The following is a 24,703-nucleotide window of genomic DNA, read 5'->3' on the forward strand; positions in this document are numbered from 1 at the left end:
TAAGTGTAAGTCAATTTATTCCAAAGCCTCCTGTATTGACACCTCAACCTGGGACAGTCCCTCAGATTTCTTGCCTAAAAAAAATGGCTAATGTGTGGGAATCTCCTTCAATGAAGATGTGAAGACCAATGCAAAGAATTGATTTCGCTTCTCCACAATGACCTTATCTTCCTTGAGTGTTCCCTAAGCACCTCGATTGTCCACAGGCCATACTGATTGTTTTGTAGGCTTCCTGCTTTTGATGTACTTTAAAAAAAAATGTGCTGTTAGTTTGAGTCTTTTGCTAGCTGCTTTTCACGCTATAATTAGGCAGGCCAAAAATATACTTTACTTGCCAGTTTATGCTCCTTTCTATTTTTCTTAGTAGAATTTGACTTCCAATGTTTAAAGGATGCCTTTTTGCCTCCAACTGCTGCTTTTACTCTGTTTTGCCATGGTGGTCCTCTTACTGTTCATTTTAATTTGGGGTATACATTTAATTTGAGCTTCTTATGTTTTTTAAAAGTTTGCCTGCAGCTGACAGGCATTTAACTCTTGTGACTGTTCCTTTTAATTTCCATTTAATTAGCTTCCTCATTTTTGTGTAGGTCCCCTTTCTGAAGTTGATTGCTACTGTGGTCGGCTTCTTTGGTATTCACATGGCCTCCCAGCCCCAAGGATTTTAAATTTAATTATATTATGGTTACTATAACTGAGCAGTTCAGCTGTTTTCACTTCTTGCTCCACTTAAGACTAAATCAGGAATTATCTCTCCCCTTGTGGGTTTCAGGACTAGCTGTTCCAAGAAGCAGTTATTAATGGCATCTAGAAACTGTATTTCTGCATCCTGTCCTGAGATTACATGTACCCAGTCAATATGAGGATAGCTGAAATCTCCCATTATGGAGTTTTCAATTTTTATAGCCTCTCTAATCTCCCTGAGCATTTCACAGTCACCATCTTGGTAAGGTGGTCAGTAGTCTATTCCTACTGCTATATTCTTATTATTCAAGCATAGAATTTCTGTCCATAGAGATTCTATGGTAGTTTGATTAATTTAACATTTTTACTATGTTAGAGTCTATGCTTTCTTTCACATATAGTGCTATTCCCCCACCAGCACAATTTATTCTGTCATTCCTATATATTGTGTACCCTTCTGTGTCCAATTGATTGTCGTCATTCCATCAAGTTTCTGTCATGGCTGTTATATCAATATCCTCATTTAATATCAGGCACTCAAATTCACCCATCTTGGTATTTAGACTTCTAGTATTTGCATACAGCACTTATAAAATTTGTCACTTTTTGGTTGTCTGCCTTCATGTAATGTAATTGAATGGGGACTTTTTTTTTCATTTGACTGTTTCTCTTCAGTTCCTGCCTGTACTTTTTATCAATTTTTATCCTCTCCTTTTGTCTAGAATATAGAGAATTCCAGTTAATAGATCTGCCCCTATGGGATATCTGTGATCAAACCATGAGAGACTAAAGCAAATAAGGATAGAAAATAACTCTGAACAGCTTTCTGACTTGATTTGTTATTGGCATGACCTGATCTTACTCATTTTCTCTGCAATTGAACTTATGAAAGCAACAATCATTCTCTCCTTTCTTTTTTTTTTAAGAGACTTGACCTGTACTTAATTACTATATCTGCTTATAACACTTAATTAAAACTTGCAGTATATTAGACACTGAGTCAGTTTGGGGTGACTTAATATGTAACCAACCTTGGTGCATAGTTCTCATCCTAGAACATTTTTTGAATAAAAAAATCAGTTTAGCCACACAGGAGATGCTAGATAGACTCAATGCTGAATATATTTAGTAGTTTGGAGCAAAAGCAATATATCAGTTTGTAGTGCAGTGGAGTGCCTTGACTACCAAAAAAGCACCTTTTATTAAATTTTTATCATAAGAAAATTAGAATCCGCAAAGTTTGGGTGAGGTTCATTAAATGTAATCTCCTACAACTGTAGTAAAAGTGTGTGATCAGAAAACTGATTAAATATGGCACCATCTTAACCGCTCCTGCTCCCTGAGTGCATTCTGAGTCATATCTACTTAATTTACTGACACAAATGTATAAATAATAGCACCGTCGAACCAACACAGCTCTGCCATGAGACTCTTATCTGGGAGATGTTTAAAGTAAATTTTTACCTGGATTTATTCGTGGTGTGGAGGGGAGGACTGGTGGGGTACAGTTTAAGATGACTTGCTGCTTGTCCCACATTTGCTTAACTCCTCCTCTTTTAGGAATTCATTTACATTGTAAAAAAGTTGTGGAAACTTATACAACCATTCAGGTGCTTCTGCCTGTTCTTGGCATTCCTTGTCACTTGCAATGATGGAGATTCTGTTCTGGCTCATACCTACTAACCAGACTTGTAGAAAAGGAACTTGGACCATTACATCAGAACCAGACGTTAATTGACTTGTTGTGATGGGTAAACTAGGAAACATTAAAATTCCAGCTGGACATTAAAATTCCAGCTTGATTCTGCAACACTGATCCTTCTACATGTCTTGTAGAACACTTGATATGGTAGTCACTGACTGCAGCTGCACTGTGACCTAGACATATGATTAACTCTGCTGGTGTACACACATCAGTGCTAGCTCTCATCAATCTACTTTGAGTATGAATAGCAGTGTAGCCATGGTAGCTTGGGTAGCAGCAACAGAGGCAGGCCAAGTACATACCCACTGGTTTCCAGGGGCTCTGTACTCTGCATGGCTCAGCCATGCCTCTGCTACCTGTGCTACCGCACTATGCTGTTTATACTCTCTCACTAGCTCAATAAGAGCTAGCACCCTTAAGTGTATACCAGTGGGGGAGTCGCATCATAGTTCATGGTAGACGTAGCCACTGAGACCAACTTGGAAACCCATAGCAACAATTATCTTTCAGAGGAGACCTGGGTGGAGTCACGTACGTCATGCTAAATTTCTTGTTAAAATATAGAAGCCAAGTCTGTCTTTTGTTTAACAGATTTTGTGTCTGAATAAATCTTATTTGGTAGTATTGCCAAATTAAGGAGGGAGGTGTAAGAAAGCGGAACAAGGAAATCAATAAGCTGTTAGAATGGCAGTTTCTGAAATGCTGTGTTCATGATAGAGATTAAACCACTACATACATTCATACATACAGATACAAACTTCAGTCCTTCAGAACTAGGTACCTATCATAGTGACTCCCTGGGATATAAACTAAGATTTCTTAGTGATGTGGTTCCAAGGTACATATCAAAATGTACACATCCATAGTACACAGCGTTGCTCCAGGTATATTACAGTAATTTAAACATTCCATGTCAGAAAGGCGCCTTGTATAACGATTATTTGAAGTGACTTATTTACCTAGTTTGTGGGTAACAAGTGGATATCTTGAAATGCTAACCTATCTGTGAAGATAAAATTTAAAATGTAACGCTAAACAACTGCTAGCTAACAGATTAAGTGTAGAAACAGGCAGTTGGAGACTGCCATTCTACTCTTTTTAGTATCTGAGCTAAAGCGACATAAAACCACTGTTGAAAGTATTGCCTCAATCACTTCTGCTATACAATAATTTGAAACTGAAAACAGCTTCCTCTTCTCTTTACAGGGGCAAGTGACATTGTTGCAATTATGATCAGCAATCTGAAAGGCCTGGACATCTTACGCCGGATTGAGAAGGGCTTTCAAGTGACTATGGTTATTGAAGTAGGGAAAAAGCATGCACCCTGGATGAATCACTATTCAATCTTCTTTGTCTCAGTGTCGTTTTTCATTGTCACAGCAGCAACTGTGGGCTACTTCATTTTTTATTCTGCTCGAAGATTCAGGGTTGCAAGAGCTCAAAACAGGAGAGAGGTTAGTTTCTCCCATATACTTGATGCTTGCTTATTTATATCGTACATGGCATATTGTATTGGGAGATGGTGGTGGTTGTAGCTCTACCTGCAGGATCTTTCCACTGGCCTAGGGGATTCTGCAGCTACATCCGTCATGCAAAATGAAAAGGCTTGAATCCTGGGTCCTGGCTCTATTTGGGCTTGAACTGTCCATGCTTGTGGAGTCTTAGAGCCTGTGTCCAAGTCAACAGACGTGTAGATGGAAGGGGAGTTTTGGGGCTTCCACTGCAGTGCAGACATAACCTTGGAAGCTATGCATTGTGATAATTTTCTACATTACTTTCACAGAAACAAAGTTTCCTCATCATAATGGTCCTATTGCAGTTAACATGAAACTCGATAGCAGTGATTTTCAGACTTGGGGGCACAACACTATTATTTCCTAGTTGGTTATGCTATCGTTGACCTCTCCAGCTGAACCAGTGCTAGCTCCTTTCCCTTCAAATGTTTGTGAAATCTTGAGACTTGGGGTTTTTTATAGAATTCCATACTCCTGATAAACTGTCTGAATTCATGCAAGTAGTGAAATATTTATTTTAACCCATGACCATCTAATATGCTATTATAATGCAGTCCCCAGTGTATCAAAAGCTTCTAGTTCTAATAGGCTGGCTTCCCAGTGAACATAAGACCAACTGTCCCCTGCTTCAGTTGTGGAAAAATAAACTAAATTTACTTAGTTCATACTCTGTTACTACAGTGTTAATAGGCATCAGTTTTCCCACCACTGGAAGCAACTGAACATTCATATTAAAATTCATAGATGTAGTGCATGTACTTTCCAGTTGTTCTTGCATTATTACTGTGACGCTTATGTATACAGTAGAACCTTTCCAACTTGCTATAATTTTTGTGCTTTTTCCCTACCTCAGATTTAGTAATAGATGCGATAGTTACTCTACAAAATGACACTACAGACTATTTCATGAAGCTTATACTAATTGTCTGATATAAATGAGCAAAGTACAATTGGTGTGTGTGTGTTTTCATTTGTTTGCAAAATCCAGTAACTTGTAATGAACCTCCCCCATCACTAATGCATGCTAGTAATGCTCTGCTGTAGTAGTAGTCTTGCTGCTGCTCCAGGGGTATGTCAGAAAATATAGTGACACTTGAAACAGCAGAAAACATTCTTTCCTTAAAAATTTCATGCATTAAGAAGGCTCTAAAAGTTTAATCTTGCAAGTTCTATAGTGTGCTCCTTGGAGAGGATTATAAAACACTGAATGGACAAATGCAGACGTAATTTTAAATGCATTGGTTAAGGTCGCTTTTGTGCTGCTTTAGGTGAGACATCCCAGTCTGAGGATGTTTTGTGTCTTTAAAATGCCAAATATTCCCCAAACTCTCTTCCATGGAATTACAAAAAGCCAATTTTTATTATCTGGAACACTTAACAAAACATCTGCTCCAATTGCTTGTTTTGTACAGCAGCTGTAATAAACGTTATCCCTAGAGCTGTGACCTAATAATAATGCTGATATTAGATCAGGTGATAAAACTTTTTCGGCTATTAGCATTTCCTGTCTCCTAGTTTTGTGATAAGACACAACACAGAGACATTCAAGAGTCTTCCAAGCCAGGTGCCCACACGAGTTTCCTATTTTAGAATTTTTAGCAAAGAAGGAAATTGCTTTCGAAATTTAACATTAATAAGACACTCAGCAGAGGAAATTCCTGGATTTCAACTTTTGGTGTCAAAAGCATGTTGACATATTATAAAACTGTTATCTTAGATTTTAAAGCCCCAGCAGGGACTTGCATGGAAACTTGTTGACTAATTAGTAACTCTTAATATCAATTATGTGGTAATTAATGATCAGCTAATGTAATTAATACAAATCATGTCTCCAGTTTGACTGCTTCACGGTTGATATTCTAGTCACAAAACTTCTAAATCTCGGGGACAAATGTATGAGAATCTAGTCCTATTGTTTCTTCTCCCCATGGAAAGCATAGGTAAATGGCTGTAGTTGCTAGTAGGCAGAAGGGCTGAGTGTGCCAAATATGAACAGCCGTTTCTATGTGGTCCTTTTTGTGTCATTCCAGAGCCTACCAGAACATGTGATCCTCTCTGGTGACTTTGCAAGGGCTGTTCTCTCTCCAGCCTTCTTTCCAGGACTTCCGGTAAAGCCCCAATCTTCTGGAGCTTTGAAAAGAGGATCTGATAAACAGTTCCCTCCCCCAACCCATAGTGCAGTAAAGAGACACTTGAGGTAACAGGTGGTTTTCTGATTGTCTCTGAGCAAATCACAGATCTGGTGCTTGGATACTTGTGATTGATAAAACAACCTGCCCTTCATCTCAGATGATTTCACTGATAACCCTCCCACATAATCCCCTAAATGCACTTGTTCATCCAGTCCATGAACTGGACTGCTTGAAACAAGCTGGCATAGGTCAAAATTCAAAGAAGAATCATGAGAATGTCATAACTGTGTCACTGTACTAGCAAACATAGTCATAACTTCTAAATCTAGTGAGTGGGTAAACTGACTCACTAGGAATGTAGCCCAACTCCAGTTAACCTACATTACAATCTCCATTCCTGGTACTCTGTAAGGTTAGAGAGATGGATATAAAAATGTTTCTTGTGAATCTAAGCAGGACAGCTGAACATGAGTTATAGCATGATGATAATTGTAGATTTTTAGCTCAAATAAGTCTTCAATATGTAGTTTGAGAACCTCTTGTTTGTAAGTTTGAGCTCTTTACTTATGGATATTAATTCTAATAGAGTACCTCCAAATCTCATGGCTATGGGTAATGTCAGGGGATCTACTGCTTCCATGAGGTACTAGGTGAAAATACAGCAGATAAGGTTCAGGTACAACATCTGTGAAATGTGCTTGACAGTCTGCTAGTTTTAATCAAACTAGACATTTGTCTTGTTCTTTTACGTAAGAACATAAGGGTGGCCATAGTGTTTCAGACCAGTGTTACATCTAACCCAGCCAGTATCTTGTCTTCAAACAGTAGCCAATGCCTGATATTTCAAAGGGAGTGAATGAAATGGGGCAATCACTTGATGCATCCCTATCATCCGGTGCCATTTGGCAGTCAAAGGCCCATGCAGAGCATGGTGTTGTGTCCCCAACCAGCTTAGCTAATAACCATTGATGGACCTATCCTCCATGAACTTATCTAGGTTGTTTCAAACCCAGTTATACTTTTGGCCTTCACAATACCCTCTGGGGAATAAACTGGTTTTTAGTTGAATTCTTTAGCCCTTGTATGCCATCGTTAAATCTGTCTTCATTATCAAGCCCCTTTAAAAGATAGATGTTGAAAGCAGGGTGAGGGAGCTGTGGGGAATACTCAGAAGCTATTATATGCATCCTTTGAAGTTGCTGAATTAGAACACTGACAAGTTTCTACCTGTTGGATGTAATACATGGTCAGATGGATTCCTTAAAATGTATTGCATTCTACTGGGATCTGAACAATACTTTAGAATGTATGGTTTCACATTTCTTAAATTGCATTCTAGCTTCTTAACAACTATGATTTTTATTTTCATTATTTTTCTTCAGTTTGGCAACTGAATTACATAAACAAGTAATGCTTACTCTTTCTACTAACCTGCACAAATCATGTACAGCTAATTTAGATTCAAGCTGAAAATTAGCATTGGGAGGAATTGGCATGTCACCTATAAGGTAGCTTCAACTGATCTGTTCAATATAAGGAGCTGAAACAGTGCTTCAGAAGGAAGTACGTTCACTAAACTTACCTTCAAATCCAGACATTTTAGATTGTCTGTCATTTCTCTACCGTATATCAGAGAAGGGTAAAACATGCCAAAACCCAGAGGGGCAGTTGGGAGTATTCTTTTTTCCTCCCAAATCATGACTACTTGAAGCTTTAGCACTACTAGTGGCTAGATAAATTAGTGGTGGTATGAGGCAGATCTCTCTTCAATGAACACTGGCTGGAAAAGCATGTTTTTTAAAAAGAAAACCAAAACCCAAAACAACCCTCATTTATTATTGTTTGGTGTGTGCCCAAGAATGTTCTTGCTGAATGGCTTTACTATGTAAATACAAAATCCAGGAATGAGATTAGTTTTGTTTAAGTTTTTATTAGCTCTTGAAAACAGTAAACATTTGCTGAACAGTACAAATAAAAACTTGCACTTCCAAAACTTGGACTTAGGCTTTGGCTACACTGGTGCTTTACAGCGCTGCAACTTTCTCCCTTAGGGGTGTGAAAAAAACACACCTCTGAGCGCAGCAAGATACAGCGCTGTAAAGCGCCAGTGTAAACAGTGCCGCAGCGCTGGGAGCGCGGCTCCCAGCACTGTAAGCTAATCCCCATGGGGAGGTGGAGTACGTGCAGTGTTGGGACCACACTCACACTTCAAAGCGCTGCTGCGGGAGTGCTCTCGCGGCAGCACTGTGCACTTGCAAATGTAGCCATACCCTTACATTATTCACTGGACTCGGCCTTGGAAATGTCATGGCTTTTCTTTATACAAGCTTTGATAGGGAACTGTTCAATAGTCTAGGTGAACATGTGTTTTGGAGATTGAGTCAGTTTTGTGATGATCATTAATTATTCCAAATTTCAGCTTTCCCAGTAGTGATCAATAACTCCCAAACCGAAATGGAGGAGTTTTGATAACTGGAAAGACAGTTTCTTATACCAACTTTAACTATGCAGCTCCTAGTCATTTTGAGGACTGCAGACAGTCTTTGCCTTCAGTATTGTTGCATCATTAGATCTACTTGCTGGATTCAAGTCTTTATTCCAATATCTGCTTAAGCAGAAAAACTGGATTGTATGCAAGGATCTGAGAAAGGGTCTTTAAGAACTGGAATGAATTTGTATATTGGACAGATGGATGAAGGCATTCTAACATCTTGTGCTAAGCAAGTGTGCTTTCAAACCTTGAAACATTGAGGAGTTCCTCAAGCAAATGGCAAAGGGATATAATTTTAGGTTAGCATAGGCTTGTCCAAAGTGACCTAGCAATGTAAGGAAGCATCCATGAACTTATTTGAGTAGTCAATTTTCTAAACATGAACTTATTTGAGTAGTCAGTTTTCTAAACTTTCATTATTTGTCTAATGATGCTTTTTGACTACTTGGTTAGATTATTCTTAATACTCTTCCTATAATTCTAATACACTGGAACTGATCTGTGCTGGCTTCTGCTCTTTCCCCACGTTCTGATCTTGACTTTTGTTTTCTATCCACCACAGCACTCTTTTTACAGTACTTAATTATCAGAACATCCCTTGGTGGAAAAGCAAGGTTTGGCTGTCTGCCCAGTGAATCAGTATTTATTAAATGGCAGTCTAAAAATGCCTTTAGGTCCATCTTGCAAGTTCGTAATAAAACAACTGAAAAATGAAAGGTTTTGTTTACTGATTTGAGCTATGTAGTTTGTTTAAATCTAAATAGGACCCTAGTTATTGCAAACTGATATCTTAATGGTATACATGCTAACCTTAATGGTGGGTGGGTGGGTGGGTGTGTGTGTGTGTGTGTGTGTGTGTGTGAGAGAGAGAGAGAGCGATTTTCTCTCTCTCTCCGAGGTCCATCTATGTGTTGTGAACTTCTTGGTAAAAGTAGAATGTCTCTCACTGCAATCTTTACTCTTACGCAGGTAAATACACCAGTTTAACAGAATAAGCAGGTAAACTATGTGACTGTAGAAAGGCAGATAGCAAAGAAAAGACTAGAAAACGTCATTATTCTCTCATGAACCACATGATTCCCTCACTCTGCAGAGTCCTTTACTGTTCTTTCAAGAGGTTTATAGTTAATGTGGGGTGTGGGAGAGGAGAGACACCTTTTAAAAACAAAACTTGACAACTTCTGTTACCTGAAAACTGAAATAGACTTTCTTAAGAGAGGACTTGATTCTCATTTATACCAGGAGACACTACAGCACACTGACAGAGTAAAGGGGTCTTAAATGTAAACGAGAATTGGGCCTAGCGAATGTGCAGAAGGAATAATCTGCATGATCAGCAAATCCTTAAGGGTTCTAATAAGCAAGGAAGGCATTTCTGGATGTTAATACTTCCAACAATTGAAGAGGGCTTCTTACACTTACAATTGTATGAAGTAATAGTAAATTAATCTGTCAAAGGCAAATAGAATGAAACATAAGACCCATGAGGGAAGTGCCAATACTAATTAAAGGATGTCCATCTAAAATATAGCCCATTCTAATTTAGCTTACTGGCACCAGGAAATAACTAGTGATAGTACTTAGTTCACCATAATTAGTTCAAAGTTTAAACATAAATGCTGTCATACAGATGACAATGCCTCAGAAGTGACCCACTTAAGATGATATAGGAAGCAAGGTGACCTGCATCAGGGCAATGCCCAAGTTTGTGGGAACAATAATTAAACCACTGTGCCTGAGGGTAGTGGAGCACGGCGTGTCATGCAGATGTCTTGCCTGGATTAAAGGAGGAACATAAGGAGTGTCAGACCTATTTGAAGATCCTTCATCTCCAAGTACCAGTGATGATCCTCTCGGAGGAAGAACAGGGAAAGGAACTTGACAGCATCAGTGCTACCTTCCATGATGGAGGGACAGAAATAAAAGCTGCTTTGTCTCCTCCCCTCGCTTCCTTCCATCTGGGTCTGACTCTCCTGTTTAGACCAGGCAATGGCAAATCCATAATTTTGCAGACTGGGGCATATTCTTAACTCTAAATTGTCAGTGTGGATGGAAGCCAGGACAGGCTTATTCTGTCTCTGTCTGCTTCTTGTTCTCTTCCACCCAGATAAAAATTCATTTACTTTCATGAAAATACTTTTTGTTGAAGGTTGACAGTCAATTTAAGCCCTTAAGACGTGTTCATTTAAAAAAAAAATTAGGCAAGCGCTGAAGTTAGGGGAAAAAAAAGCATTAAGGTTGCCTGAGCTACCTTAATTCAGCCCCCTTGTATCTGCACTGTGATGCAGTCTTGAAATACATGACTGCATGCTCTTCCGCACAATCCCTGCCTCCATTGTATAGAATAGGTGGTGCTCCCTGAATGAGCAGCTATTCAGTATTTTATCTTCATTGACCAATGTGTGGCCCGTAACTAATTCTTTCACAGAGAAAGCAAAATGCCCTGACTTTAGGGCAACCACAATACGAAATTTCAAGTCCCTTCTCCAAGCATAGAGTTACAAGAGCTGCTTAACAAAATGCTGTTAATTTAACACAGGGAAAAGTATTTGCCCTAACATTATTCTAAGAAATGGCTGAATAGTTCTTACTGAAATTTTCAAAAATCAGCCTGAAGCAGACACTTGGTGTGTGGGCTGTAAGTTCTCTCACTGTTTTAAGCTTGGTGACAAAGTTATACAGTTAAAAGCAGGAACTCACAATGGAAAACGTTGGGTAGTCTTAATCTTAGATAATGCTACTTGCACTGCCTTTAATGACAATATGGAAACTTCAAGGCTGTACGTGAGGCAGACTTCATTTCAAATTCAAATAGTGTAACTCCAGACAGTGACGCAACTCTGTGTAGTTCTCCAAAGGCTACGGAAGTTCAGGACTCTTGTGTAACAGAACAATTTCTAGACTATTTCCTCCTCTTTCACAAACTCCTAAATTATTACAACAGGGCAGCATGTTTAAAACAAACAAAAGGAAGTATTTTTTCACACAACGTGCAGTCAACCTGTGGAACTCCTTGCCAGAGAATATTGTGGAGGTCAAGTCTGTAACATCTAGTTCTTCTTTGAGCCCTAAGTTCATGGAGGATAGGTCCATCAATGGGTATTAGCCAGGATGGACAGGGATGATGTCCCTAGCCTCTGGTTGCCAGAAGCTGGGAATGGGTGATGGGGTGGATCACTTGGTGATTACCTGCTCTGTTCATTCCCTCTGAGGCACCTGGCATTGGCCACTTTCAGAAGACAGGATACTGGGCTAGCTGGACCATTGGTCTGACCCAGTATAGCCCATCTTATGAGAGAACCAGGGTACAGCTGGTGTCTGTCTTACAGGATCTTAGCAGAGAGATTATGTTCTGAAACTTGCTCAGAAGTGGACACTCTTAGAAAAGTCTCTGTGCTAGAAGGTTAACTAGCTCAGTGGGAAGGGGTGTCTGAAGGAATTCAGTGATGCAGCTCTCAGAGACTTCATTGTGCATAGCTGACAGCACAATTAGAAATATTTTTGACTATTGTCAGAGTAAGGGACTGTGGAGTTCCTAAATTTAAAGTTTAGCTTGGAAGTCTGCCAATGAATTACTGTGTGGGAATTGTGGCACCGATACCAGGTCTAAATTGGAAACTTTGACATTGATACCAGATCTAAATTACGAATTGTCTGAACATGTGTGGCTGCTATTTTTATCAACTTCTTTCCAGATTAAGCCTCTAAACGGCTTCTTTTTCTGGTATTGATCACCAGCTGATATCCATGGCCAGGGTATGTCTTTAATGGGAGCACTGAAACTACTGCACCTGCTTGTGAAGCCTCCAGATCCAGGCAGGAAAATGGAGGCACAGAATCTAGATGCAAGTTCCGAAGCAGGAACTCTCCAGAAAATGGTCATTAAATAGTGGTTTAGCTCTCTACATATTCCTACTGTTCCTGTTAATGTTGACGTTAGAGTTGACTCTTGTCAGTGTAGTTTGAGCAGTAGTTTAACAAACATTATTGCTTCAACAAACTCAAAACATTTTGTTTTAAAATGACTAATAAAGCCAATCAAAACTCCTGTAATGTGCCCATCCTGACATGAACCATGTGGATTAGATGCTGGTGTAAATTTTACATAGTCTTTTTTCAGTTGTCATGATTTAGAGAACTATAAACTGGAGATATAGATATAAATAAAATATATATGCTGTTCTGGCCAGTAGATAATAGATGGTATTGATATTGCTGTATACTTACTACTTCTATTGAATGTACCATACTCTACATGAGAACTCTGTGGAACTGTGTGTCATTCTTTGGGGCTCTTCATCTATTTGTTAGTCATACAGACTAGCTCGTAAGACCACAATAGAGAATACTTCCATGTGGTCTTAATCTCAGAAACACCTTAAAATTTTCTGTTTTTGTTCTGCCTTACGTTGCAGGTATTAGTCTTCATTCAAATAGAAACAGCAAAGTGGCGTTATAAGGATGTTCTAATTCAACCAACAAAAAAACTTTTAAATCAATTTTGAGGTTTTTTGTTTGAGGTTGACTTGTCAGTCTGTTCTAGCTGAGTTCATGGCCTCTGTGTATTTTGTGGAAGTTACACCTTGCTGTAGAATTGTACTAAGCATCTAGCCCCTTTTTGTTGCAAAGATAACTTTGAAAATGGGACTGGAATGCAAACTGATGCCCTGTTGCCTTCCTGAGTCAATAACTCTGATGCATGAACTGCCCATATTTCTATAAATTGTTTGCTTCGTGTGAAACCTAAAGACGACACTTCTTAAAACGGTTAACTAATTCACTCCTGATAACTTTAGTATAAAGAGAGTTTATGGGCTCATACTACAGCTGCAGTAATCTCACTTTTCTAAGGCTATGTCTACACCAGTGCTTTTATCAGTATAACTTGTTGCTCAGGGTTGTGAAAATCCCACTCTGAGCGATATAAGTTACACTGACAAGCAGTGGTGTGGACAGCACTCTGTCGGTGAGAGACGCTGTCCCACTCGTTGGAGGTGATATAATGTCGACAGGAGCGCCCCCATCAGTATGGAGCAGCTACACATGTGATCTTACAGCGGTACAGCTGTGCCATGCTAGTGTAGACATGGCCTAAGTGTCAAAAACTACAAGGGCCCCTCCATTCAGCTGTCAAACTCAAGCAACTTCCTTGCTCCTGCTGACTTTCTAGAATAGTTATGTATTATCACTACCAGAATCTTAGTTATGTTAAGAAATAAAAATGTAGGGAAGGGATAAAGTTTCAAAACTAATAGCCCAGATTCTGTGCTGATTGTGTTTACATTCACACGTTGGCAAACTCAACATTTTAACTTGTAGCAGAACATCCAGTTTGCTGCCGAACTTTGATCCACCTTGCCTGGGCTGTAAAGATCCTTATCACTGCAGCACTGTAGCTGGGTCTGCCTGCTATGACTTCATGTCCTGAAGCGGTAGTTACCTGCAAACTACTAGGGAGAGGTTCATTATGTTACTGAAGATAAAACTTTTGTGACATTTTAAGCAGAAATACAGGCTTTCGTGCTAATTGAACCCTCCACAGTACCACTGATTAAGAATAGCTGTTAGGCAAGCTGAACTTCCACTGTTTAGCCATTTGTGTGTGCCTCTGTCTCTTGGCAGCCTGAGAAAATCAGATACATTGATTGACAAGGTGGGCGAGGAGGAGGAATGCAGTCCCACTTCTTTGCTGGCATTGTAGCTACCTTGTAAGTTTTCTAGGGCTAGTCTTTGATAGTACAGTCTACAGGTTTTCCCTAATCTGTCCACAGGCTTAGATTAAAAAATAGCTTTCACAAAGATGCAAATATTACATGTGCTAACTTGGGTCAGTCGCCAGATAAAATTGTTTGTTTGAATTTTTCAGTGTACAGGTGCAGTTGGTGCTAGGAAGCTCTAGGCTCCTGAGCGGTTTGTAGAGATTATGAAATAAACTCATTTCAAAGGTTTGGTTCAGAGGGCGTGTTGAGAGTAGTTGAGGAGCTGACTGGTAAAGAACCTTGCTTTTATCAAAGTGGCAGTCTGTGCTAGGAAGTGACAATACAAATTCACAGCAATTGGATGTATTAACTCCCTGTAATTGAATTCTACAGTGTTCCCTCTTTTGGGTTGAGTTAATTTGAAGGTTTTAAATTAACACTGCTAGATCTGATGCAACTTAATCAAGATACGATTGTGTATGTTTACAAAACTGAAATTCCTTGGTTTTGTGTATTTTCTCAGTGAAAAGCCTTTTTAAAAACATTTGGGGAAAGCATGTGGCATGTACCTTAAAAGCACAACAGCATAAACTATCCAAAACCTAAGTTTCAGGTATTTTTTTCTGCTTAATGTTTTTGATGCATAAATAGGCAAACTTTCTCTTCAAAGGCCACATTGAATATCTATGGATTATAGAGACACCCCTGGTTACATTAGGATTTTTTAAGTCATTTATAGGAAAATTCATTCTGTAGTTTAATCAACACTTCTCCTTTTTTTTGTTTACAGAGACAGTTAAAAGCAGATGCCAAAAAGGCTATTGGACAGCTACAACTGCGCACGTTAAAACAGGGGGATAAGGTATAATTGACAAAATAAATTCCTTATATTCTTTTGAAATGTAATCTGACACTACATTGTCCAAACTTTCCTCTCCTTTTTTTTGATAAAGTTGGCTGTACAAATATCCTAAAATCTTCCTGCCTTAAGTCAAGTGAAACGGAGTGCAAACTCAAATCAGTTTTGAGCCCAAGCCTTCCAAAGGGCATATAACTTGCAAAACTGTAGTCTATAGCAAAATCTACTCCATTCTCACTGTGAGATTTTGGCAGATGTAACTAATGTAATGTAGTCACAGAAGGGAGTTGGCAGGGGTAACTTGAGCCAATGGCTTCATTTTAAATGGTGTGGTGGTTGGTTGTGTGTGTGGTGTGGTTTTTTTTTGTTTGTTTTTTTTTTAGTTGCGCCAAATGCTTCTGATCTTTGGGCATTAGCGCATACAACTAAATTTCAGTTTTGGGTTTTTTTTTAAAGATTCAGAAGTCATTCTTCAGTGGAACTGAGAGCATCTACACTGCACTGCAGTGTGAGCTATGGGGTAAGGGGTGCAAATACTAGAGCACATCGAAGTGTTGCACTTTAACTGCCCTGTATAGATACCTTTTAGTTCGCTCCAGCAGTATCTCAAGTCGCATTAATTTAGTCCTGTTTAAAACATAGCCCTCTTTCAAACAAGACTATGTTAACGCAAACACTAGACACTTGAACTGCAATGCTTCAGAACACTCTGCAATTTACACTCCCGTAGTCTTCACTGCATTGCTGTGTAGCTGTACCCTTACTTCCTTTTGGCTTTTCTAAGGTTTTAAACACCTGTCCACTGATTAAACAAGATATTTTGCTGTTGATAAGTCATGGGTTCCCTTTTTAATGCCTCAGATTAAATGTCAAACCTACTGGGTTGGTAATTCATTGTATATATTTGGATTTGAGACCTGTTCTAGCTTTCTCTGGCTAGAACACTTATCCTGAGATTAATTTCCAGAATAAATCTGTGTGCAGCTCTGTTAATCATGAATCTGTCTCAGGATAACTAATGACTTGTACTCTTTGTTTAGGAAATTGGTCCTGATGGTGATAGCTGTGCAGTGTGCATTGAAGTATACAAACCAAATGATGTAGTGCGTATTTTAACTTGCAAGTAGGTTATCTTCTGCTGAATTGCCATGTATATTTTAAATGTTAAAATGTGCTTCCCAAAACCTTTGTTAAAAGACAGTAAAGGATGCAACAGGGTCTAATCTTACTATAGTTGTTGCCCCACCAAAATAGCCTTAAATCTCCCTCTCACGTTTTCAGATAAACATTAAAAATTGTGGAAGTACATAATAAAGGTTGCTTATTGCCGTGTAATAACTTTCAGTGAGAGTGATGGATTCTTAAGGTTGAAGAATTTTACCACATAGCTTGTGTGAAGGATTTCCTAGCCTTTTTAAACATCAAATTGGCACAACACTTCTATGCTATGTCCCAAACTCCTAGGTCTTATGGCTTGACTCCTTTTCAGAGGTTCTGACTTCCTGCATCTCCCACTAGTTTCATTGGAATTTGGGGGGTTACTTGGCACCTCCGAAAACCAGGCTGTCAAAGTGTAAATGAACAAGGCTTTTTGCTGAGATTTATGGTATCTCATGGGCAGCACATTTGAGCGTAGTCTGTATTGTATTGTATTTTTCCTCTGCGAGTTTATCATTAAAAATAGTTATGAGATAGCTGCACTTCATCCACTTTCTTAAGATAAGATGATGACCAAACTAAAATTATAAATATTTTCTGCAGAGATCTTATCAGTGTCTTCTTTCATCTTCCCTGCATATCCTAGTCGTCTACTCCCTACTGAAGTCCAGCGTTGAAGTACTAGTACTTTCTTTGGCTTTATTACGCCTGTTGCTATTTCACAACACCAGTTCAGTGTGCACTACTTACATTCTCTATAATTAAGACTGATTTATAACTATCCCCTGTTTTCCTTTTCTCATAACTTGCCTAAATCTCTCATTTTGGGAAGGGTTGGCCAAAATAGTCCAGCTGTCTTTGAGTTAAAGCTAAAATTATTGTTCTAATAACTAAACCAGTTCAATTTGGAAGCTTTCCTGGGTTTGTACAGCTCTTGCTCTACAAGTTAAAGTTGAATGAAAATCTGAATTCAACACAGGCATCCTGAACTTGGTCCACTTTAGCAACTGAACTTTGAAAACTTTGGAACAAGAGAAGCATTTATCTTGATCTGGAGTTAGCTTTCAAAATCTGGTCACATAATTCTTGTGTAAAAAGCAAGCAAAAAAATAGCATTCATCCAATGTTTAGGCTGAGAAGTTCTGACGGTAGGACAAATCCAAAGTTATGGTTGATCTCTCATCAACAGTAGGAAGAAAGCCACATTGAAGAGACAGTGTTATGTAACTGTCAAATACATTATCTAATACAAGCTGGAATCTTTATACATAACCTTACATAAGTGAGTATTTGTGTAAGCATGCTGTGCCCTACTGCCATGCAATAGGAGCTCTACATTAAGACTTGATGACACTAAGAAGTTGACAAAAGCAATTATCAACAGATCTCCACGGTCCAGTGCAGGCACAGTGTAACTTAGCAAAAGCAAGCATGTCTCAGGAACACTTAACATTTTTCTTAGTACTAAAGTATGTTAGCAGTTAAATAGCTTTCAGCAGCAGTCCAAAAAACCTCTTGCTGACAGTGGTATTTAACAATGGATCAACTTCCCAGAGTAAAAAGGCATCGAGTCAGGGTTTTAGACGCATTTAAGTTGATAGTTTGAAAAGTCAGCTACTCTCTTCTACAAGACCGTGTCAATAAGCAAGCTCGGATATGTCTACTCAAGCTCTAATTGCACCTTATGATTGCACTGTAGAATACTCTAGAGACTGTCCCTTTTCCTTACCTAGTTGCACTCCAGACTGAAGGTTGAAAGGACAAGTAATTAAATCACTTATAGCTAGACTACAGTTAATGTGAAATCATGCATATATTTTTCTTATCTTCCCGTTCCCCGTCTCCTAACCCAGATCCATCACCAATTCAGTGTGCATGTGGTAGGCACTTACATGCATGCCTGTGTATTAGTCATGCCACATGTAGTGCTACAGTAGAACCTCTGAGTTAAACACCTCAGGAATGGAGGTTGTTCATAACTCTGAACAAAACGCTATGGTGATTCTTTGAAAAGTTTACAACTAAACATTGACTTAATACAGCTTTGAAACTTTACTATGAAGAAGAGAAATGCTGCTTTTAACAATCTTAATTTAAATGAAACAAATACAGAAGCAGTTTCCTTACTTTGTCAAATCTTTTCTTAAAAATCTTTCCCTTTATTTTTAATAGTTTTAGTACAGTACTGTATATTTCGCTGCTGCTGCCTGATTGCGTACTTTTGGTTCTAAGTGAGGTGTGGTTGACCAGTCAGTTCGTGACTCTGTGGTTCTGCTGTATGTAGTCCTTGTGTATGCGCCCACTTTATGTACTTGTATGTCCATGCAGCCATGTGTACTTACAGTAAGCATGTGGGGATGCAGTCTTCCTCATCAGGATGAGGGCATGATATTATCTGAGGTTTTAGATTTCTTAGGTTTGTTATGTGTTTGAGTGACAAATATGTTTCTCTTAAATCTAGGAGTGAAGTATAGACTTCGTTGTTAACTTGGCTTATATAAATTCAAGGTTTATCCGCTTGGGGAAATTAGTGCTCACACACAGACTTTAAGAAAGGGTGTGACGCAGGTTACATGCTGACTTGCTCTAGTAAGGTGTGTTTTTGTTTTTGTTCTTAGAGAAACTAACAAAAGCACCAGACATTATGGCAATTACAGGCTCGAACAGTTATAGATTAGTCATAAGCAACAGTTGGTTCAAATAACTAGTTATGTAACTTGAAGCAACACTAGGCATGTGTGATACATCTCATGTCTTGGAAGGGTTAATTTTGTCCTTAACTAGTCTTAATATCTGTTAATATGTAAGCATTCCTTTTCCAGACCTCTGGAAGACAAACTTCAAAAAGCTTATTTTGAACTTGAATAAACAGAACCACAAGTTATTCTACAGTGATTGATGGAGCTGTTTAACTATTTTGGGGACCCACTCTACTTAGGCTTTACTAAAAACTATGTTGTCTGTTAGCTCTCCTGTAACACTCCATGATCTTCTCCTCTTTATAGTCTAGGTCTTATCCATCCAATATCACAGTATCTCTTCATATTTGCACCTTAAAAATATAAAGGCTCCTAAACTTTCTAAGGCTGTTACTGTTCAAAATTAGAATATCGCCTTTAAATCTTCCCTTATCTGTAGTTGGTGTAACTAAAATAAGCAGCAACAAATGTAAATCTATCTTAAACATTTGCAGTGTGTTACTGGGGGACTAAAAGTCTATGGTATTGAACAGATGCTATGAGAGCCATTGGGATATTCAGTAATGTTAGGTTGACTAAAATATTTAGTTCTATGATAACCAACGAGTGTTAAGACTGAAATAGTGATGGTTCACTTTTTTTTTCCTACCAGCCATCTCTTCCACAAGACTTGTATTGATCCCTGGTTGTTAGAACACAGGACATGTCCTATGTGCAAATTGGACATACTTAAAGCTTTGGGAATTGAGGTAGGTTATCATTCTTTCCTGGTGACAAATGACTTAAGAAATGTTAAAGTGCTAGTATAATGTATCAGCTGATTTTTTTTTAGGTACTCCTAGAATATAGAGAATAAGCTCTGAGACTGTGAATGTCTCCCATAGTAAGATATTACCATGTGACACTCGAAACAGTAAAGAAGACTAACCTCTTGGTGAAAACTGCTGCTGGCAGGCTTAATAGTTGCTCATTGGCTCTTTAAAATGTTTTGTGACATGCTCCGTTGTAGATTAAAGTGTAACAGAAAAGAGTTAGTAGCTGCTTTTAACAGCAAACCTATTTGGGTGGGTCTTATAGCAGACCAGGCTAGCAGATGTGTGCATTTGAGAGTTCCAAGTCTTATTGCAATAAATTAGTTGTTAGTGGGGTTGGCCTGCATTTTTTGGCAGATTCAGGTAATTAACACTTTCCCTCCATTCCACCACCCCTGCAGCTATTTAATTAAATCCCCAGGAGTCTTTAGATGACCAGAAGGCTGGCAGAGAGCTCTTCTCCCTTCAACAGATGGCTTCTAATAACATACTTTTAAGGAGCTTGTGTTTATCAGAGACTGTCAATTTATTATTAGGCACCTCTGACCCAGGGAAGTGCCAGAGTGAGACACTGTTGAGAAATCAACTGTACTATATTGTGTGTGTTTGGAGGAAGGGGGAATGGAAGTGCAGAGAACAGGGGTGCACAAGGTAACAGGTATCTGAACCTCTTCCAGTTTGCTTCACTGGATGGTGTCAGTTGAGCTTTCTCTTCTGCTGGGTGTGTAAAATAGATTTAACTTGTCCTGTAGCAGCACCTTGAGAACTAGGCTTAGCACCAGGGTTTGCAGCACTGGCCCTGAAAGAGACCCCAATGGAAGGCAGTTTTTTCGAGCTGATAGTTGCTTAGCCCATGAGCCTCTGTTCCATATTTTATCTCCATTAGTTTCACTGTGCGCGACTCAGGAGGGTTGCTAAAAGAAGGCAACAGGCATGTTGCTGCACTTGTCCTGTAGACACAAGGTTTAATATGACAGCAGTGTTGGGCAGGTTACAACTTCATAGATAAAATGGACAATTAGTTGCACCTTATTTTAAATCATTTGACTTTACAAAGGTGGATATAGAAGATGGAGCAGAGTCTTTCCAGACCACGGTGTCCAATGAAGCATCGAATAGAGCTTCACTTAATGAAGAGGATAATCGTAGTGAGACTGCGTCATCTGGATATGCTTCAGTGCAAGGAACAGATGAGCCGACTCTAGAGGAACATGCATCTTCAGAGCGTAAGTATTCAGTGATCCCTGTGTCTGTCAATTTGTTATACAAATTCCATTAGCCCCTCATTGCACGTTCTCATACTGCAGGACAACTTCAGTTTTGTTTTGGTATGGCTATTTAAATTGCCCCTACACAGAAGCAGAGTACGTTCAGGCGAGTCAAATTCTAGTGAAGGCTAGTAGTCAAAGGTTATTGTTGTCTAGTGTAAAAAAAAAAAAAAAAGCTTCCTAGAAAAAGAAGTCTGATAGGAACACAGGTCTTATGTGAATATTGAAGAAGGCCCTTAACCAGTAAAACAAAAGGTAGGACGCCATTCTTGAGGTGGAAGTTAAGGGAAACACCAGTGGATTCAACTTTAATTCTGCTTAGATCCATGCCCAAGGTGTCATCTCAGCAAAGTCTCTTTGAAAATGTAGCGAAATTGCTCTGTACTTGTATCCCTTGTAAGTTTTATCTTCCTATTAAATTCAGCTTCCTAAATGGCTCAGTATTTTTGCTGTTGCTTTATCTGGGCTTTTCTCACCTGAAAAACTATTTTTTTTTCTAATGGACTCCAGAATGATGTTGAAAAAGGCAACAAGCAGAGAGCTTTTTTGCAAGTGCAATGGGAAATGGTTCAAATGAATAATTAGAAACAAACAATGGGAAAGCATGGTATTTGCTGCCACCTGTTGGGTGTCTTGCCCTGGAAAATGCAGGTGGAATTGTTCAGATGAGCTAGTGTGCTCTGCTCAGACTAGAGAAGTGGCTCTTTTTTTCTTTTATTCCAGATTCTTGAAGGCTACATTTTTACATCGCGCACAGCCAAACATTGGCCACATCAGTGTATTTATATAGTGATTTGAAATAGCTTAACTCTTACTCTCCTTGCCACTTAATATTTATTTGCATTTCCCTCCAGCTCTTTTATGCATTTATATTCCCTGTCTTTTGTTTCAAGTTTTAGTGCATTGTAGCTAGCTTGAGGCTACAATACCTGCTACTTTTTGTTAAGCTTCTTTCTGTCTTCATCTCTTATCCAGGATCTAACACACAACACACCTGGCCCTCTCCTCCATATTGGGTGTACTCAGTGAGATGTTAACGCAAAAGTAGTTGGCATTATAATTTATTCCCAAAGGTGCCAACAGTGAGGTAGTGGGGAGAGGACAACAAACTGCAGCCCATAAGGGTCTGGACTTCATGTAGGGGTACAAAGCAACATTTCAGTTGCAACATGTTAGCGTATGGCTAGTAGGTCTGTCTGTATAGAGAGTGTGATGCTCCAAAGAGGAAAAGTGTGTGTGTGTGTGTGTGTGTGTGGTTTAGGATAATTTAGTGAACCAAAAGCTATTTATTGTTTTTTTTCTTTTTGTTTCATCCTAAAAGATGACAATCTGTATCTTGTAAACAATGAGTCCCAGTCTCCAGAAGTGGAGGTCCTTCCTCACCTTGACAACCCCAGCTTTGAAACAGATGAAACGCGCGTTCAAGAAATCAAATCCTGAAAATCTGTCAAGCAATGCGGAATCTGAACCCTTTGTAGCAAACTGCCAGTTGTGGTCATTATGTACGTCAAACAGTATAACAAATGAACTACTCTGTAGCAGCAGTGTTGCATTGGAAATATTGGGATGAAATGAAATTTTTTAATAGATCACAATTACATGGTTTGAAAACTTAACCTTCTTATTTAAACCTTTTTATCTTCCTTATGGAATTTAGTGCAAGTATTCTTCAAATAAAACTCTCAAAGGAACATGTGAAGAAAACCATCTGATTTTAACATTGAACCAAACCTTCCTAAACCAGCCATTCTTGTGCAGCGACATTTCCATTCAGCCTGTGAAAACATACGCTGCTTTTTTAAATATTGTACTAAGTGGATTCTCCTGTAGTAACTGTCTCTGTGAGAATTGTTTGATTTGGAGCTAATAGATTTAATATAAAGATCAATTTTGATCTTGTTGTAATAGAAATCTGTCTGGACTTAATTGTTTTGTGTAAAACAATGATCATGTTAACTGTCACTGCACCAAATTAGTAGAACAGAATTACAAACTAAATGCCTATCAACCTTCTCTTGCCCCCCCAATATTTTTGTGGAATATTAAACCTATTTCAGATGAGGTAAAGGGTCTAATCCGTCATATAATGTAACATATATTCCTAAACCTATTTGAAGGGTTTTAAATAGCAGGTCAAGTCTGACTTGCAAATATTGTAAAGGGAACAATTCCAGAAGTGCTGTTTTTTGTGGGTTTTTTTTTTAAATACCCTATTCACTTTCTCAAGCTTCTAACTTGTGAATTAATGGACTTTTGAATGGAGTCTGAAGGCTATCATATGGCTCAGGGGTTGTCTAGAGAGCTGCAACACCAGCAATGTTTGCTAGTCCACACTTTGTGGGAGTCTGAAATGCTGAAGACTGTCAACTGAGAGTGAAGGTCTACAACTACTGAATAGAACATGGTAAGGCAACAGGTTGTAAAGAATGCTACTGAATATTGAGGAGGGTGTGCCTAGTTTAGCAAACTGGATACACTTGCAATGACTCAACTGATTTCCTGTAAATGAAGCTATAAATTGCTGATAGTTTTCTAATATTTGGGGAGAGTGGAACACAAGGGTGCCTTAGTACAAAGTCTAGAGCCTCATCCACCAAAGGTAACTAAGTACATCTATAAATGCACTTTATTTTGTGTCTTTAGTCTTTATTCTGTGGATTTGTTCCTAATACTAATGCTAACAGAATTTAGTCTAAGGAACAGCAATAATTGTACTACTGTTTGAATCTCTTGGGAGAAAACAATGCATTTTCTTACTTCTGTGTAGTATGATTAAAAATGTTGTAAATATTTCATGATTTGTACTGAATTCCTTTGAATATGAAAATGTAAATAAAACTGTATTCAAATGACCTGTCCGATACTCGTGTATGTTTGTATAGAACCACTTTTATTACTAAATTCTTCTTCTGGGTGGACTGTAACCAGATATTTCAGTGCTTCTCATTCCTTTTTCCATCCACAATCCCAAAACTGTTTGGTTTTTTCTCCTTATGTCCATATCTGAGAAGAATGGTGTTTCAAAAACCAAAAACATCAGTTAGATTGTAATACACATGATAGGTAGTATACATCACCCATAACATAATAGGTAATACTATTTTGACAGGTTTATTGTTTGTGCTGAAGTAGTGCTGAGGGCCTAAACTCATTTTAAACCATTCTACAAGCACAGGAAATGATAGTCTGTGGCCCAAACAGCTTCCAGTTTGAAGAGACAAACCATAACAGGTGCATGGAACAAGCTGGAAGAGTTGGGGGTTGAGAGAGAGGGTGGGGGTATGATATATTGTAGGCTAGCTGAATATCTAATTCATAGGCAATCTGTAACAGCTCTCACAATGGCCTGCGGATGTCTGTTTTCTGTATGTACCATGGCAGAGGAATTTTAAGAAGGGAGTTGGAGGACGAAGTGGCTTTAAGGATTTTTTACAAGCTTGCCTACAGAAGGGGTGGCATGGGAGAAAGACACAATCAAAGGTGGTATTTCAAGAGCAAAAACAAAGGTTGATGGGATAACCTAAAAAGGGATCGGTAAAGCTCTAACTCCAGTTCTAGAAGATGATATGGAAAAGTAGCAGCTATTGTTAAGAACTGGTATGTTAGCTTGGCGATGTGCACCCTTCATCAATATGTTTTAAATTGATATTGCACACCTTGAAATACAGTGGCAGAAGTATTACAG

At 38.7% G+C, this 24,703-nt stretch overlaps 1 protein-coding gene across 3 annotated transcripts in view; it reads left to right on the forward strand.

Moving 5' to 3' along the window:
- The window catches only part of RNF128 (ring finger protein 128), a 69,178-nt gene extending 45,308 nt beyond the window's left edge, over positions 1–23,870 (forward strand). For 2 of the 3 annotated variants that reach the window (XM_030576057.1, XM_030576056.1), the window contains exons 2-7: positions 3,593–3,840; positions 15,013–15,084; positions 16,122–16,204; positions 19,591–19,687; positions 20,808–20,976; positions 22,340–23,870. In XM_030576057.1, the coding sequence (XP_030431917.1) occupies positions 3,593–3,840; positions 15,013–15,084; positions 16,122–16,204; positions 19,591–19,687; positions 20,808–20,976; positions 22,340–22,458 (788 nt within the window). In that variant the 3' untranslated portion in view covers positions 22,459–23,870. Of the gene's footprint in view, positions 1–3,592; positions 3,841–5,930; positions 6,009–15,012; positions 15,085–16,121; positions 16,205–19,590; positions 19,688–20,807; positions 20,977–22,339 lie in introns of all 3 variants that reach the window. The other variant, XM_030576055.1, reaches the window with a different exon arrangement.
- Positions 23,871–24,703: the final 833 nt, after the last annotated feature.

The sequence above is a fragment of the Gopherus evgoodei genome, chromosome 9 (assembly GCF_007399415.2).
Source record: "Gopherus evgoodei ecotype Sinaloan lineage chromosome 9, rGopEvg1_v1.p, whole genome shotgun sequence".
NCBI lineage: Eukaryota > Metazoa > Chordata > Testudines > Testudinidae > Gopherus > Gopherus evgoodei.